This window comes from Pteronotus mesoamericanus, unplaced genomic scaffold (genome assembly GCF_021234165.1).
Source record: "Pteronotus mesoamericanus isolate MK-2021 breed Mesoamerican mustached bat unplaced genomic scaffold, CSHL_Meso_final contig_502, whole genome shotgun sequence".
Lineage (NCBI taxonomy): Eukaryota > Metazoa > Chordata > Mammalia > Chiroptera > Mormoopidae > Pteronotus > Pteronotus mesoamericanus.
Window position 1 is genome coordinate 1,456,895 of NW_026555187.1, and position 13,445 is coordinate 1,470,339.

Sequence of the window (13,445 nt, forward strand, 5' to 3'; positions counted from 1 at the left end):
GGCGGGGGTCCTGCGGGCGGGGGACAGTCGAGGAGTTAGAGGTTTTCCGGGGCACTGGAGTTGGGGGTGGCGGGGGTCCAGGAGGGGGGCGTCGCAGAGGTGTCTGAAAGTTGGAAGGGCTTCAGGGGCCTCGGGGTCCTGGTCGCAGTGGGGACAGGGAAGCTCCGCGAAAACTTCGGACGGTCTTTTTCCTCCCTCCGAGGACCCTGCGGGCGCCCCCTCCCGGCCTCAGGTGCAGGCGGGGAGGGGCCCTTGAGGGGCGGGACCAAGAAGGGCGGAGCGGCCCCGGGAGGGGCCGAAGGCGCGGTGGCTCCATCCAGGGATCCCGACGGGTCCCTAAACTCATAAAAGCACCCGCCCCGCCCGCCCCGCCCCGGCTCCCGGCGCTGGCCTGAGCACCTGCTTTATTGCTTTTGTTTCTTAAAGACACTTGAACAAATTTTTAAATAATTCGCTTTGATACTTAGTCTCTACCTGCGGATCTTGCAATTGTTTGTGATTTCCCGTTTGCTCACCTTCTTTCAAGGCTTTGCAAAAGGGTCGCCACCTTGGCCAGGCCCTCCTGGACCCCCGCCGCCATCGGGCACCCCAGCCCTTCGTCGTCGCTAGGCTTAGTTATAACAACGGCACTTTTTTTGTTGTTACTTTGTTTTTAAGTTTTAAAAATGACGGTGAAATTTACCTGACATGAAATTTCCCATTTTATTTTTTAAAAATATATTTTTATTTATTTCCAGAGAGAGGGGAAGGGAAGGAGAAAGAGAGGGAGAGAAACATCAATGTGTGGTTGCCTCTCATGGCCCCCTACTGGGGACCTGGCCTGCAACCCAGGCATGTGCCCTGACTCAAATAGAACCAGCAACCCTTTAGTTTGCAGGCCCGCACTCAGTCCACTGAGCCACACCAGCCGGGGCTGAAAGTTCTCATTTTAAAGCAAACAATTCTGTGGCATTTGGTGCATTCACAATGTTGTGCAACCACCATCTCTATCTTTTTTTTTTTTTGGAACGAATTGGTATGAAAAGGCTAACTTGAAATAGGGTTGCTCTTATTTTTTAAGAAAAGAGTTTATTTATTTTTAGAGAGGGGAAGGGAGGGAGAAAGAGGGAGAGAAATATTGCGTGCTTGCTTCTTCCCTGCCCCTAACTGGGGACTTGGCCCAGCAACCCAGGCATGTACCCTGACTGAGACTTGAACTGGTGACCCTTATGGTTCGCACACCGGCGCTCAATCCATTGAGCCACACCAGCCAGGGCGGGTGGTTTTTTGTTTTTCTCTATGCCTATCATTTTTTCTATAAGCTAAATCTGTAACTGTAAAGTAGGCTGGTTACACAAACTGCATGGGGCAAAGTAGAGGGCTTAGATTTTATTTATTTTTAGAGAGCAGGGAAGGGAGAGAGGAAGAGCGGGAAACACATGTGGAGGGACCTCAATTGGTTGCCTCTCACCTGCCCCCAAATGGGGATCTGGTCTTCAAACCAGGCATCCACCCTGACTGGGAATTGAACTGGCCAACTTTTGATTTGCAGGCTGGCACTCAAGCCACTGAGCCACACCAGCCGGGGCCTGTTATTTTTGTTTTTTTATTATAGTTTTCCTACTGATGTGAGGTGGTATGTCACTGCTGTTTTGATTTGCACTTCCCCAGTAGCTTCTGACGGTGAGCATCTTTACATGGGCTTGTTGGCCTTTTGTGATTCTTTTTTGGAGAGATGTCTGTTCACATCCTTTGCTTATTTTTCAATCTGGTTGTTTGTCTTGTCTCCCCAAGCACTTTGCATCCTGCAGTTCCCCAGTGTCCAGGGCCTCCAGCTGGTGGGGTGCACCAGGACAGCAGGGTGTCTGCTCAGGTGTCTACCAATGTGTTCCCTTAGTGCCTTGGACTGCACCCAGCACACCGCAGACCCTCAATAAATGCTTGCTGCACCCATGAACGAACGAATGAATGGCACTTCTGCTCTGGAATTCCTGCAAAGTGTGAAATATCAAATCTAAACATGGTTTCACAGGTAACACATACCTGATAGATCCAGAATAGTGTGAAGGAGCCAATCCGGCCTTCTGCAAGCAGGGCCCTGCCTTAATGCATTTGCGTCTGAAAGGCAGCAGAGTCATCGTCTGGGCTTTATGGGTGAGGAAGCCAAGGCACCGAGAGGTGCACTGGCTCCATAGGTCACACAGCTTAACACGGGCAGGGCGATATTTGGACCCAGCATGGTTCTGATACATTGCTCTATACAATTTTAGAGACACACTAGTTTTGAATTTCCAGGTCTCTTTTCTGATTTTGGGGGTCTTTTTCTTTGGTTTCAGATTTTCGGGGTCTTCTGGGAAGAGTTTAAGGGTCAAGAGTCCTCAGCCCAATGTCTTGTGGATAAAATGACCTTGGAGGAAACTAAAGCTCCAAGTGGCCTCCTTCTTTGCTGTGTGACTTTGGGTAAGCACCCTAACTTCCCTGGGTTTCCTCATTGGTTACAAAAATCAGTTCATTCATTCATTCATTTACCAGGCTTCAGCCCAACACGCCCAGCCTCCTTCATCACCAAAGGTAAGAAAAAAATCCCAAGTTGGGGTAGCTGGGGCTCAGCGTCTCATTTGGAACAAAGCCCCAGCTCTGTTCCTGGTGTTGGAGATACACAGATGTAAGAGAGTTACAGTATTCATTCGACAAACATTGAGAGGGAGCCCACTGGGTACTGGTTCCTAGGCTCTGGAGACCCAGTGGGAACTATGGCAGGCCCAGCTTGCCCTTCTCGGGCTCACGGCCTGGTGGGGAAATGCACAGGCTAAACCAGACAAGTAAAGGGACAAGTCCATATAACAGCCAAAAGTCATTAATGCACTGTCTTAGATCTCACCTTTATTTGTTGGGGACTAGGGAGGAGGGGTGTTCACAGCTACCAAGACCCGGCCCTTCCCTTTGTGTGTGGGTGACTTTCTAGTTGGCATATCTGGCTTCAGCTGGGAAAGTTAACCCTGCAAGTGGAGACACTCCGTGGGTGACACTCTGAGGGTGACTGCATCTGCCTTGGCCAGGTGCCAGCTGTGCCTTCCCCACTACAGCCAGGACAGGTGGGGGTGGGGACGCAGAGGTCCTAATTCCTGTTTACTGGGAACGATGGGACTCGAAGAGGGTCAGCGACTTGCCCACATCACAGAGCCCTGGCCTCACCGCCCAGGTGGGGAAGGCTGGCCACTGCGTGGTGTGGGAATAATAATCAAAATATTGATGGGTCGCATGTCTTGAGGTTTGCTCTGGAAGGATGTTTTATAACTTTTACTTCCAAAAGCTGCCGGCGAGCCTGCAACCTATCAGGTATGTCTGAATTTAAGAGCCGTTATCACACAGGATCTAATGCACGGCTGGGCTTACGGAGGTCCACAAAGAAAAAACTGGCTGGAACCGGAAACAGGTGGTATTTCTGACCTGATCCTCAATGTCCTCACCTGGAGACTGGGGATTAGGGGTGAGCATAAAACGAGGCACCCGCTGGTCCAGCCCGCAGGCCTCCCAGGCCTGGTGGCGCATCGTGTCACCTCTTCCGGAGATTGGGTGCAGGGGGGAGTCCGACCTCCGCCCCTTGGGCCGCAGGCGGCCAAGATGGCTATGAATGCGGCCCAATACAAAATCGTAAATTTACTTAAAACCTCTTTTTTTTCCCTCGTCAGTTTTCATTAGTGTTTGAGTTTAATGTGTGGCCCAGAGACGCCAAAAGATTGGACACCCCTAGCTGGCTCCGCTCTCTAGACCACGACCTACCATCCCTCCTTTAGGCGGCGCCAGAGGCGAAAGGAAGAGGTTCCTGGCGCAGAGACCGCTCCAGCTCGGACTTCTTAGGCGACCTGCCAGACAGCACCTGGCCGTAGAGTCATTTCCCAGAAGAAAGGAGGCTTAGAGAGGGGAGGTGACTGTCCTCCAGTCACACAACCAGGAAGTGGGTCCAGACTGGAGTTGTGAGTTGTTGTTGTTTTTAAATTTATTGATTTTAGAGAGAGAGTAAGAGAGGGAAACATCTATTTGTTGATCCATTTATTATTTATGCATTCATTGGTTGGAGTTTTGATTTTTGATTTCTCTACTCTGCTGTATCTTCCTGAATATTCGAGATTCACCAGGGATAAGGGAATTCCTGGTCTAGGATGGCGGTCTGTGACCCCAGCATCCATGGCTCCAAGTTTTGAAACGCATCCCGTGTAAACTATAAAGGATTGTTGTAATCTTGTACATGGAATATATGGAAAACTCATTAATGTAAGATGGGCTGAGCATTCTCAGCACGCTTATTCGATTTTATTTGCATTTTCCCCATTTTGGAACCAGTAACGATTCCACCTCACCCAGGTCTTAAAAATATTGTGGAGACCACGGACAGGAGGCTTAGACGCGCACCTCCGGAGGACCAGGGCGGGCCCTAGATCCATCCCCCATTGGGTGAGGGTACCTCACAGAGAGACTCCGCCCCACCCTAGGTCCCCCCTTTCACCTGCGGGGCGGGGTCAGGGGGATCAGAACAGATTTCCCCAGTTTCCGCCCTGCTTCTCCCTAGAATTTCATCAAAACCCTGTCCTCTCCAAGGGTCGGGCCTCAGACCCTTCCCACTCCCCACCGTTCGCCGTCTCCTCGCATCGGGGACAACTCAGAACAGCTCCCCCACTTCCCCCTCCCGCCCCCCTGCTCTGGCCGGAACTCCAAATGCTCCGTCCCCACGCCCCCGCCGCCCCGTCCCCTTCGACCCCGGTGGGGCTCATCTCTGATTCACCTGCGCCCTCCAGCCCTCCATCTTGGGGGGCTCCGAATAGCCCCCGGCTCCGCCGACCGCCTAGTGGGGATCAGGCCGCACCATTGACCCGCCCCTTGTCCAGCTGTTCTCCCTCCCCAGGGGGTCAGAACAGCCCCCCGGCCCTGCCCTCCGCTTCGACCTCCGCCCGAGGGTCGCCCCCTCCACCCCGGCCGTGTGCGCCCCGCGCCGCCCGTTCCACGCGGTACTTGCGGCGGCGCAGCGGCTCCGTGAGGCTGCGCGGCGCGGGGTCGTCTAGGTCCTCGGGCTGCAGGAAGCTGCGGTCCAGCACCTCGGCTGCCTCCTGCCAGTTGGCGAAGCAGGCGGGGCCCAGGCGCCGGATCTCGTCGGCCGCGTCGCGCGTGAGCACGTCCCCGCTCGGCTTGAGCACCACGACGGCCGGCAACCGCTCTACGGAGAACTGGCGTCCGAGGTCCCTGCGGGGCAGGCAGGTCAGCGGCCCGGCGCAGGGAGCCCCATATCCCTTTACCTAGTACTTACTGAGCGCCTTCTTTGGGCACTGCCCGGACCGGGCGGTGGGGAAGCCTGGGGACCGGGGCTGGCTGGGTCACAGCGGCCTCTGCGCTGTGCTTCCACCAACACCCCAGACTCGCTCCCGTCTCAGGGCCTCTACACAGGCCAGTGCCCTCTGCCCAGTGCACGCTCCCCGGACCTCTGCCCGTCGAGACCCACCCTCAAATACCAACACCTCCCTTTCCCTTCGCTGGCCAGCGCCTCTCAGCATCCGACACATTTGCATAGTTGACTTCTCCCATTTCGGCCGCAATAGACTGTAGCTTCACCAGGTCACATATTTTTGTTTTCATTCACTTGTGCCCCCAGTTCCTGAAACAGCGTGGGACGCAGAGTAGGTGCTCCGGAAATGTGTAGGGTGAACGAACGTTGATAAATGCTGTGAAGAAATCTGAGCGAGGGGCTGGTGGTGAGGGAGGGCCTCTCCAAGGTGACCTTTGAGCTGAGACCTGCAGGAGGGGGAGGGGAGGCCTGGGGCAGGGGTGTCCCAGGCAGCCCGCGCTGAGCGTCGAGCCAGGAGAGAGGTTGGTGTGCTGACTTGATCTCACAGGTCCCCCAGGGACGCCACCCAGAGTTTAAACTTTCTTCTCAGTATGAGGAGGGAGCCCCTGAGAAAACATCCACAGCCCCAGGAGACCCAGGACCAAACCCCGATCTAGGCCAGAATCCCTCACAGTTGCCACGGAGTCAAGGGAGCTGTGGGCCACCACACACAGCTCTTAATTTCTACCCATTTGTTCCTGGTGGCCCTTTTCCAGGCCGTCACACGGAGAACACATGATACTTGCAAAACCCCACGGGAGTAGGTTGCGAAGCTCAGCAAATAAAAAGACAGGACATCCAGTTACATCTGAATCTCATATAAACAAATAAATTTTAGTATGTGTCTGTCGCATGTTATGTGTGGGGCAAACTTACATTAAAAAATCATAGTTTGTGTGAAATTTGTACTTCACTGGACATCCTGTGCTTTATCTGGCAATCCTGTGAGTGGGTACTGGGTCACCTTCTCCAGATACCAGCTGGCTGAATGTGTTTGTTGAGAGGATGATGCCCCTGGGCGGGCATTGTTGCCAGTTCCAGGCAGAGAACTCCCTCCGCTGCACAGGGCAGCGGGAGCGCGCCAGCGTCCAAACGCTGGTAATCTAGGGTCGGGAACGAAGGTCTCCATGACCAGCAACTTCCAATTTAATAAATGAAATTAGAAAAAAGTCTGTGAAGTTTGCAACTCACTTTCAAACGTTCAGGACAAACTCCGCAAGCAGGTAGATAAAGCAAAGAGGGCAAAATGTTAACAGTGACCATGGATTTCCTTGTGTTCGTTCTCCTTCCAACTTTCTGGTATCTTTGAAATTTTTCATAATAAAAATTTGGGTTTTAAAAAGAATGAAAGGCTTACTGCAGAAAAGGAAAAAGTTTTAAAATAGCCACAAATGAAAACATTATTTTTTTCTTTATGTAATAATTTTTTTCTCCCCTTTATTCCCTTCCATCCTGCACCCCGTCCCCCCCAGCATCCCCCTCCCCCTTAGTTCATGTCCATGGGTTGCACGTATAAGTTCTTTGGCTTCTCCACTTCTGATACTATTCTTAACCTCCTCCTGTCTATTTTGTACCTACTATTTATGTTTCTTAACCCCTGTACCCTCCCCCCATCCCTCTCCCCCATATCCATTTCTGTGATTCTGTTGCTGTTGTTTGCCTAGTTTTGTTTTGTATTTTTGAGGCTTAGTTATTGATAGTTGTGTTTGTTATCATTCTACTGTTCATAGTTTTTGATCTTCTTTCTTTTTCTTAGATAAGTCCCTTTAACATTTCATTTAATAAGGGCTTGGGGATGTTGAACTCCTTTAACTTGACCTTACCTAGGAAGCACTTTATCTGCCCTTCCATTCTAAAGGATGGCTTTGCTGGGTAGAGTAATCCAGGTTGTAGGTCCTTGCCGTTCATGGCTCTGAACACTTCTTTCCAGCTCTTTCTTGCCTGCAAGGTTTCTTTTGAGAAATCAGCTGATAGTCTACGGGAACTCTTGTAGGTAACTGTCTCCTTTTCTCTTGCTGCTTTTAAGATTCTCTCCTTATCTTTAATCTTGGGTAATGTAATTATGATGTGCCTTGGTGTGTGCTTCCTCGGGTCCAACTTCTTTGGGGCTCTCTGAGTTTCCTGGACCTCTTGGAAGGCTAGTTCCTTCTCCAGATTGGGGACGTTCTCCATTTTTTTTTTTTTTCAAGTAAGTTCTCAGTTTCTTGCTCTTCCTCTTCTTCTGGAACCCTGATGATTCAGATGTTGGAACATTTAAAGTTGTCCCAGAGGTTCCAAAGCTTCTCCAAAGTTTTTCCAAAAATGAAAAAAAAAGTTCATTTTTTTGAACTCTTGTTTCTTCATTCTGTTCTGGTTGAGTGTTCATCTCTTCCTTCTGCTCCAAATCATTCATTTGAGTCCCAGTTTCCTTACTTTCACTGTTGGTTCACTGTATATTTTTCTTTATTTCACTTTGCATAGCCTTCTCTTTTTCCTCCATTTTGTGACTATACTCAACCAGTTGTGCAAACATCCTGATTACCAGTGTTTTGAACTCTGCATCTGATAGGTTGGCTATGTCTTCATCGCTTAGTTCTATTTTTGAAGCTTTGACCTATTCTTTCATTTGGGCCATATTTCTTCATCTCAGAGCACCTGTTCCATTGGGAGGGGCAGAGCCTTCAGGATTTGCCAGGGCAGGACAACCCAGGTCACTGTGTTGTGACACTGTGTGTGGGGGAGGGGTCTGAGAGGGAACAAGGCTGCTTGCTCTCGGTTGGCTTTCAGTTATTCCCCCTGCTGCCCACAAGCAAAGTGGGCCCTTCTAGCGCTAATTCCCAGGTGGGCGGGTTTGTGTACGTTCTAGGACCCCGAGGGTCTCTCCAACAAATTCTCCTGTGAGGCTGGGAGTTTCTCCTGCCACCGCAACCCCCACAGATTTTTACCTCCAGAGGTTTCGAGGCTTTCCTTTCGCTGCACTGGAACCCTGGGTTGCATGGTCTGTCACACTCAGCACGGCCTTTCTGCCCCGCTGCCTGTCTCCGCGCCCCCGCCAGTCTGGATGAGTGTTTCTTCTTTAACTCCTTGGTTGTCAGACTTCCACACAGTTTGGTTTTCTGGCATTTCTGGTTACTTTTTGTTTTTAAATTTTTTGTTGTCCTTTTGGTTGTACAAGGAGGCAAAGTGTATCTACCTATGCCTAAAACTCTGTTTTTGGGGCTGTTCCTTGTAGAGCTTGGTTCCAACCACCTCTGTCTCAGCTCCAGAGCCCTCTATGGCTCCCAGCTACGCTGAGGATCACATCCACGCTCGTTCAGGTGGCATTTGGGGCACTGCGCCACATGGTGCTGGCAGACTTCTCACACCTGGAATTACTTACAATTCCCTAAATTGGTTGTCCTTCTATCCTTTGTGCTGCGCTGTGGTCTCTGCCTAGAAACCCACCCCGTCCTCATGTTCCCCCCTCCCATCCCCCATCCTTAGAGGTCCCTCTTTAAAGTAATTCCTGCAATGAGTACCCCCGACCCCCAAATTTCAGCAAGTTCTCCCCATTATATCTCTACATGGCACCCTTCCTTTGTCCTCCAGAACAGTACCACAGTTTGCTATTATATATTTGAGTCTTTGTTTCACATCTGCTCCCCGACTAGGTTGTAAGCTCCCTGGGGGCTGGATGGACACAGGCATGTGCACCCCACGATGTTCCCCTCAATTCTCAGTATATGGACTAGCCTACTGGCTGCTCAACTCCAGATGGACCAGATGTATCAATAAACTAATACTTCACTCTCAACAGAAAGACTCCCTCCTCCAGAAAGCCCTCCCTGACCTCCCCTCCCACCTCACCTCCTCAGATCATCCTCGAAGGGCAGGAAGAGCCACTTCTTGGGCATATCCTTGAGAAATAGGTCCTGCTGCTCCTCTGTGGTGTCCTGAGACACATACACCAGGGCCAGCTGGGCCGCCCGCAGCACATAGAACTCATCCGTGAGCTGAACGAAGAAGTCCCTGAGGATGGGTGCGAAGGCCTGGCACTGGGGGCATGACCCTGCGCCGAAGAACAGCAGCACCAGCCGGTTGTCCAGCCTGCGACTGAGCTCTCCCTCCGTATCCAGCTCATCCTGGTCACTGTTGTTTCAGATCAGAACTCGACCAGAGAATAGGGAGGCCATGGCAGCCCTGGCTGGGGGCTGCGGAGAAGGTGGAGGGACCTTGTGGCCTCGGGCCGCTGACAGGCTGCTGTTCCAGGATTAGGGACCTTCAGGAGGCCGGTTTAGGACCTCGCTAATCTGCCTGAACCACAGCCTGACTCTGACCTGATTCTGCAGCACCTCCCCGGCAGCGGGCAGCTTCCCATGCGGCCCTTCTCAAGGGACAGCTGCAAGTGTATTTAAAAAAACTGCACGGGATTGCAAAGGAAACCCATCAGACCAACACGGGTGCACAAAAGTTCTATTACGTGATGTAAAAATACACGCTTCTTCATGAACACATTGAGTAATCCTGATTCGCGAGGGCGCCGCTAATACCACAGTCTCCGAGTTGAGATGAGCGTAGAGGTATTTTGAGGTGGCTGCCATGACCGGGATGTGATATGAATTACCTTTGATTTTCATGGGTGAAAGAGTCACAGGACTGGCCTGTGCCTGCTTTGAAGCACATGAGAGGACATGCTAAATTCCAGTGAGAAGTTAATGAAAATAAAGATGAATTCCTTACCCCTGAATTGCGTCTGGACAGTCCACCTTAAGACCCCCTGGTGTGCAAGGTTGAAAATCACGGCTTTTGCAGCCCCTCCCATCAAGAGATGGAAACTAGCTTCCTTCTCCTTGACTTGCTTTTTTTCCCCCCCAGTAATTTGATCAACACCACAGTTTATTTGTAAACATACCATGAATCAATAATCAAAGTGACAACACTTGATACATTTCATTGTATAAAATTAACATCATACCAGAAAACAACCCACTGTACTTAGTTACAGTTTCGATACTTTAAAATCTTTAAATACAAACTGTATTTGAAACACAACATAAGAGAGAAAAAAAATATGGGACACTTCATGAATTTGCGTGTCATGCCTGCTCAGGGGCCATGCTAATCTCTGTATCATTCCAAGTTCAGTGTACGTGCTGTCGAAGCGAGCGCTCCTTGACCAACAGATTGAGGCAGAATGCAGGGTAAGCCTCACCTCGCCTCCCACGGTGGCGCTTCCGGAGCGCTGCTTCCGCCAGATGCCCCAAGTGTTAGATAGGATGAGGGTCTCAAGGTCTGGGAGTTCTAAATGTTACTATTAAATGTTACTCTTTTTTTAAAAAAATTATTTTTGACAAGATGATTTTGAGAGAGAGGGAAAGAGAGGGAGACAGAGAGAGAGAAAAACATCCCTGTGTGAGAGTAGCACAGTATTTTGTAGATGCTGGAAACAGGATGAACTTGACAGGAACCCAACCAGATAAATGTAGCCAACTGCAAAGGGAAGAAGATCAATGTATAATTAACCAAATAATGTATATAAACAATGGCCAAGATGCCTTGGAAGAAACAGTTTGGATTTGAATCACCTGTTTCCTTGCTGCAAGTAAATAAAACTTGGTACCTTGCAACAACCATGTCTCATTCTTGAATAGAGCACCCCCCAGCCTTGAACCCCTTGAATTCAGTAACACAAGGAAGCCAATGTAGCCCAGAGACTGACAAGCCTTTTTTGTAAAGGACCAGGTAGTAAATATTTTTGGATTTGTAGGGCATACGGTCTCTGTTGCAACTTTAAATTCTCCACTGTCATGCAAAGGGGCTCTAGACAATATGTAAATGAATTTATGTGTCTGAGTTCCAATTAAACACTTCATGGTTGCTGAAGTTAGAACTTTGTAGAATTTTCATGTGTCATGAAACATCAGTGTTTTGACTTTTTTCTACCATTAAGAAATGTAAAACCCATCCTTAGCTGATGATGAGCTGGATTTGGCCTGTGAGCTGTGCTTTGCCAGACTCCTTTTCTAGCCCATTGGAGGAGAGGCCACAGGGGGAACTAGATGCCCAGCCGACTGCCAGCACCACCGGCCGCACGTGTCATCCCGTGGCCCAGCCACCTGAAGCATGTTGCAGAGTAACTGAGTCCAGTGAGACCAGCAGAGGGACCAAGCGCCCAGGCAGCCATTGGGATCCTGAGAAATAGCTGATGGCTGTCGTATTGAGGCAGGTTAGTGAGAAGCTAGAAAAATACCTTGGCAAGTGGAATGAAGGAAACAGAGAGTTAAGTAAGGCTGAGCAATTAACAACCAGCTAACAAATCTCAAGATCTTATCTTTCTGAACCAAGGACACTTAGGAGCAAATTTGTATATATCTCTTCTTCCCAATCAGAGAGTGAGTAGCTTCATCCTAGTCAGGGAGATAGATAACAGACCCATTTGGAGCTGTTATTGTCAGCCAGACCCCAGGGCAGATGAAGTTGGGTGTTCTGCAAGTGCTCCAGCTAGGCAGGTTCACATGGGATTCGGGCAGGCAGAAGAATAGACTGGAGCCGTTGGGATGTCTGATGTGCCTTTATTCTGGGATGGGGCGATCCACACGTGCCACAAGCCGCGAATCGCACCACAGGAAGTCCTGACTCCCTTATACGCTAAATGCACACAAAGCCGGCAAGCTGCCAATATTGACCTTCTAGTTATGTAACGGATCTTGAGTCTGCACATGCCGGTCCCTATTCAAGGTTATATGAACACTGCTAAGTTATGTTTGCCCAGACATCTGGGTGAGGGACCTTGACTGACTCCATTGTCCCTACATTCCACCGCTTCAGGGTTCCTCACCGAACAACCTACACAAGGCTGTCTTCCGCGAGGGTCCCTTGGTGAAGAGGGCAGAGCCCTACACACACTCACATGCTGCAATAGTAGTACAAGCTGCAACAGCACACAACCAAAACGCAAGCTGCTGCCCAAGACAGCGAGGACCCACTGCCATTGAGTAGTTAAGGATGCCCACCACCATCCCTGCAGGGGATCACCCATCAGGCTTTCGATAGCATGGTTCTCAGAAGCTAATGCCCGGAGAGCTTGTCTAACATTGTGATGGACATCTGGAATGTACACGCAGCACTCGGTCCCAACTAGGGCACATACCCTGGCACATCGCTCACCTACGTGTGCAAAGAGGAGTGGTGCTTCATTGCAAGCACGGACCACACAGGGGAGTTGAAGGGACTGTGGACAGCCCTAATAATTTCCACCTTTTCCAGCTCTCTAATAATTGCCATGATTTCTTCACGTTCCCTGGGCAGCCGGTATAGCTTCACCGCCATCACCTGTTGTGAGGGCCACAACTGAACAGGGGGATGCTCAGCATGCCCCCCGAGTCGCAAGCAGAGCTTCCCCGCAGTGGTTTGCAGCCGCACTCCGTGGAGCTCATTAATGCCCAGGATGTACTCAGGAATGGGGGACACATAAACAGTATATGCATGGGGTGGGGGGTGCGCAATCACCCAATACTCAGGGAGAACCACATGGCCTTTACTCCCACACTGCACCCCCTGTGACTATCAATATGGGCCGCAGGCCCAGGAAACTTGTCAGGGTTTCCATACAGGAGTGTACATTCTGCCCCGTATCTACTAAAGCCAGGACCTGCTGGACATTTGTGGGGGACCAGTGGATAGCCAATTCCACATGCGGCCTCCGGTCCCCATCTGTCCCCTGTAGACAGGTTCCTTGGCCCTCCCCCTATTTAAATTGACAAAAGATATCTGCTTCTTTGCGGGAGGTGGGCACAGCCATACGGTCTTCCAGCCGGACAGGGCTGGCCTTTGGGGTCACGTCCCCGAGTTTTCCCTTCGCCCCCTTCTTTTGGCGCTGCAGGAAGCATAGGTCAGCTCGCAACCGTTTCCACAGTTCATGCGGTCGCTCGTTGCCTGAGAGACAGAGCAGGCCCGGGACACCCCCTGAATTCTTTTCTGCTGCTGCTGACTGTCGCTCCCAGACTTGACACAATCATGGTGACATCATTAATACAGCACTCGACATATGGGGCCAAATTAGCCATGAGGGATCCAAAAGAAGCGGAGGGGGCATGTTGCAGCACCAGATCCCTCATTCCTGCTGTAAAAC

At 50.7% G+C, this 13,445-nt stretch overlaps 1 protein-coding gene and 1 non-coding gene across 2 annotated transcripts; both read right to left on the reverse strand.

Annotated features, from left to right (window-relative positions):
• Positions 1-4,886: 4,886 nt before the first annotated feature.
• On the reverse strand, positions 4,887-9,507 carry NXNL1 (nucleoredoxin like 1). The gene is given in 2 exon segments (XM_054578700.1): positions 4,887-5,217; positions 9,182-9,507. Coding segments are annotated over 2 exon segments (657 nt in total).
• Positions 9,508-10,379: 872 nt separating this feature from the next.
• Positions 10,380-10,483, reverse strand: LOC129075034 (U6 spliceosomal RNA). Its single transcript, XR_008529604.1, has one exon. It is a non-coding gene; the product is annotated as a U6 spliceosomal RNA (small nuclear RNA).
• Positions 10,484-13,445: the final 2,962 nt, after the last annotated feature.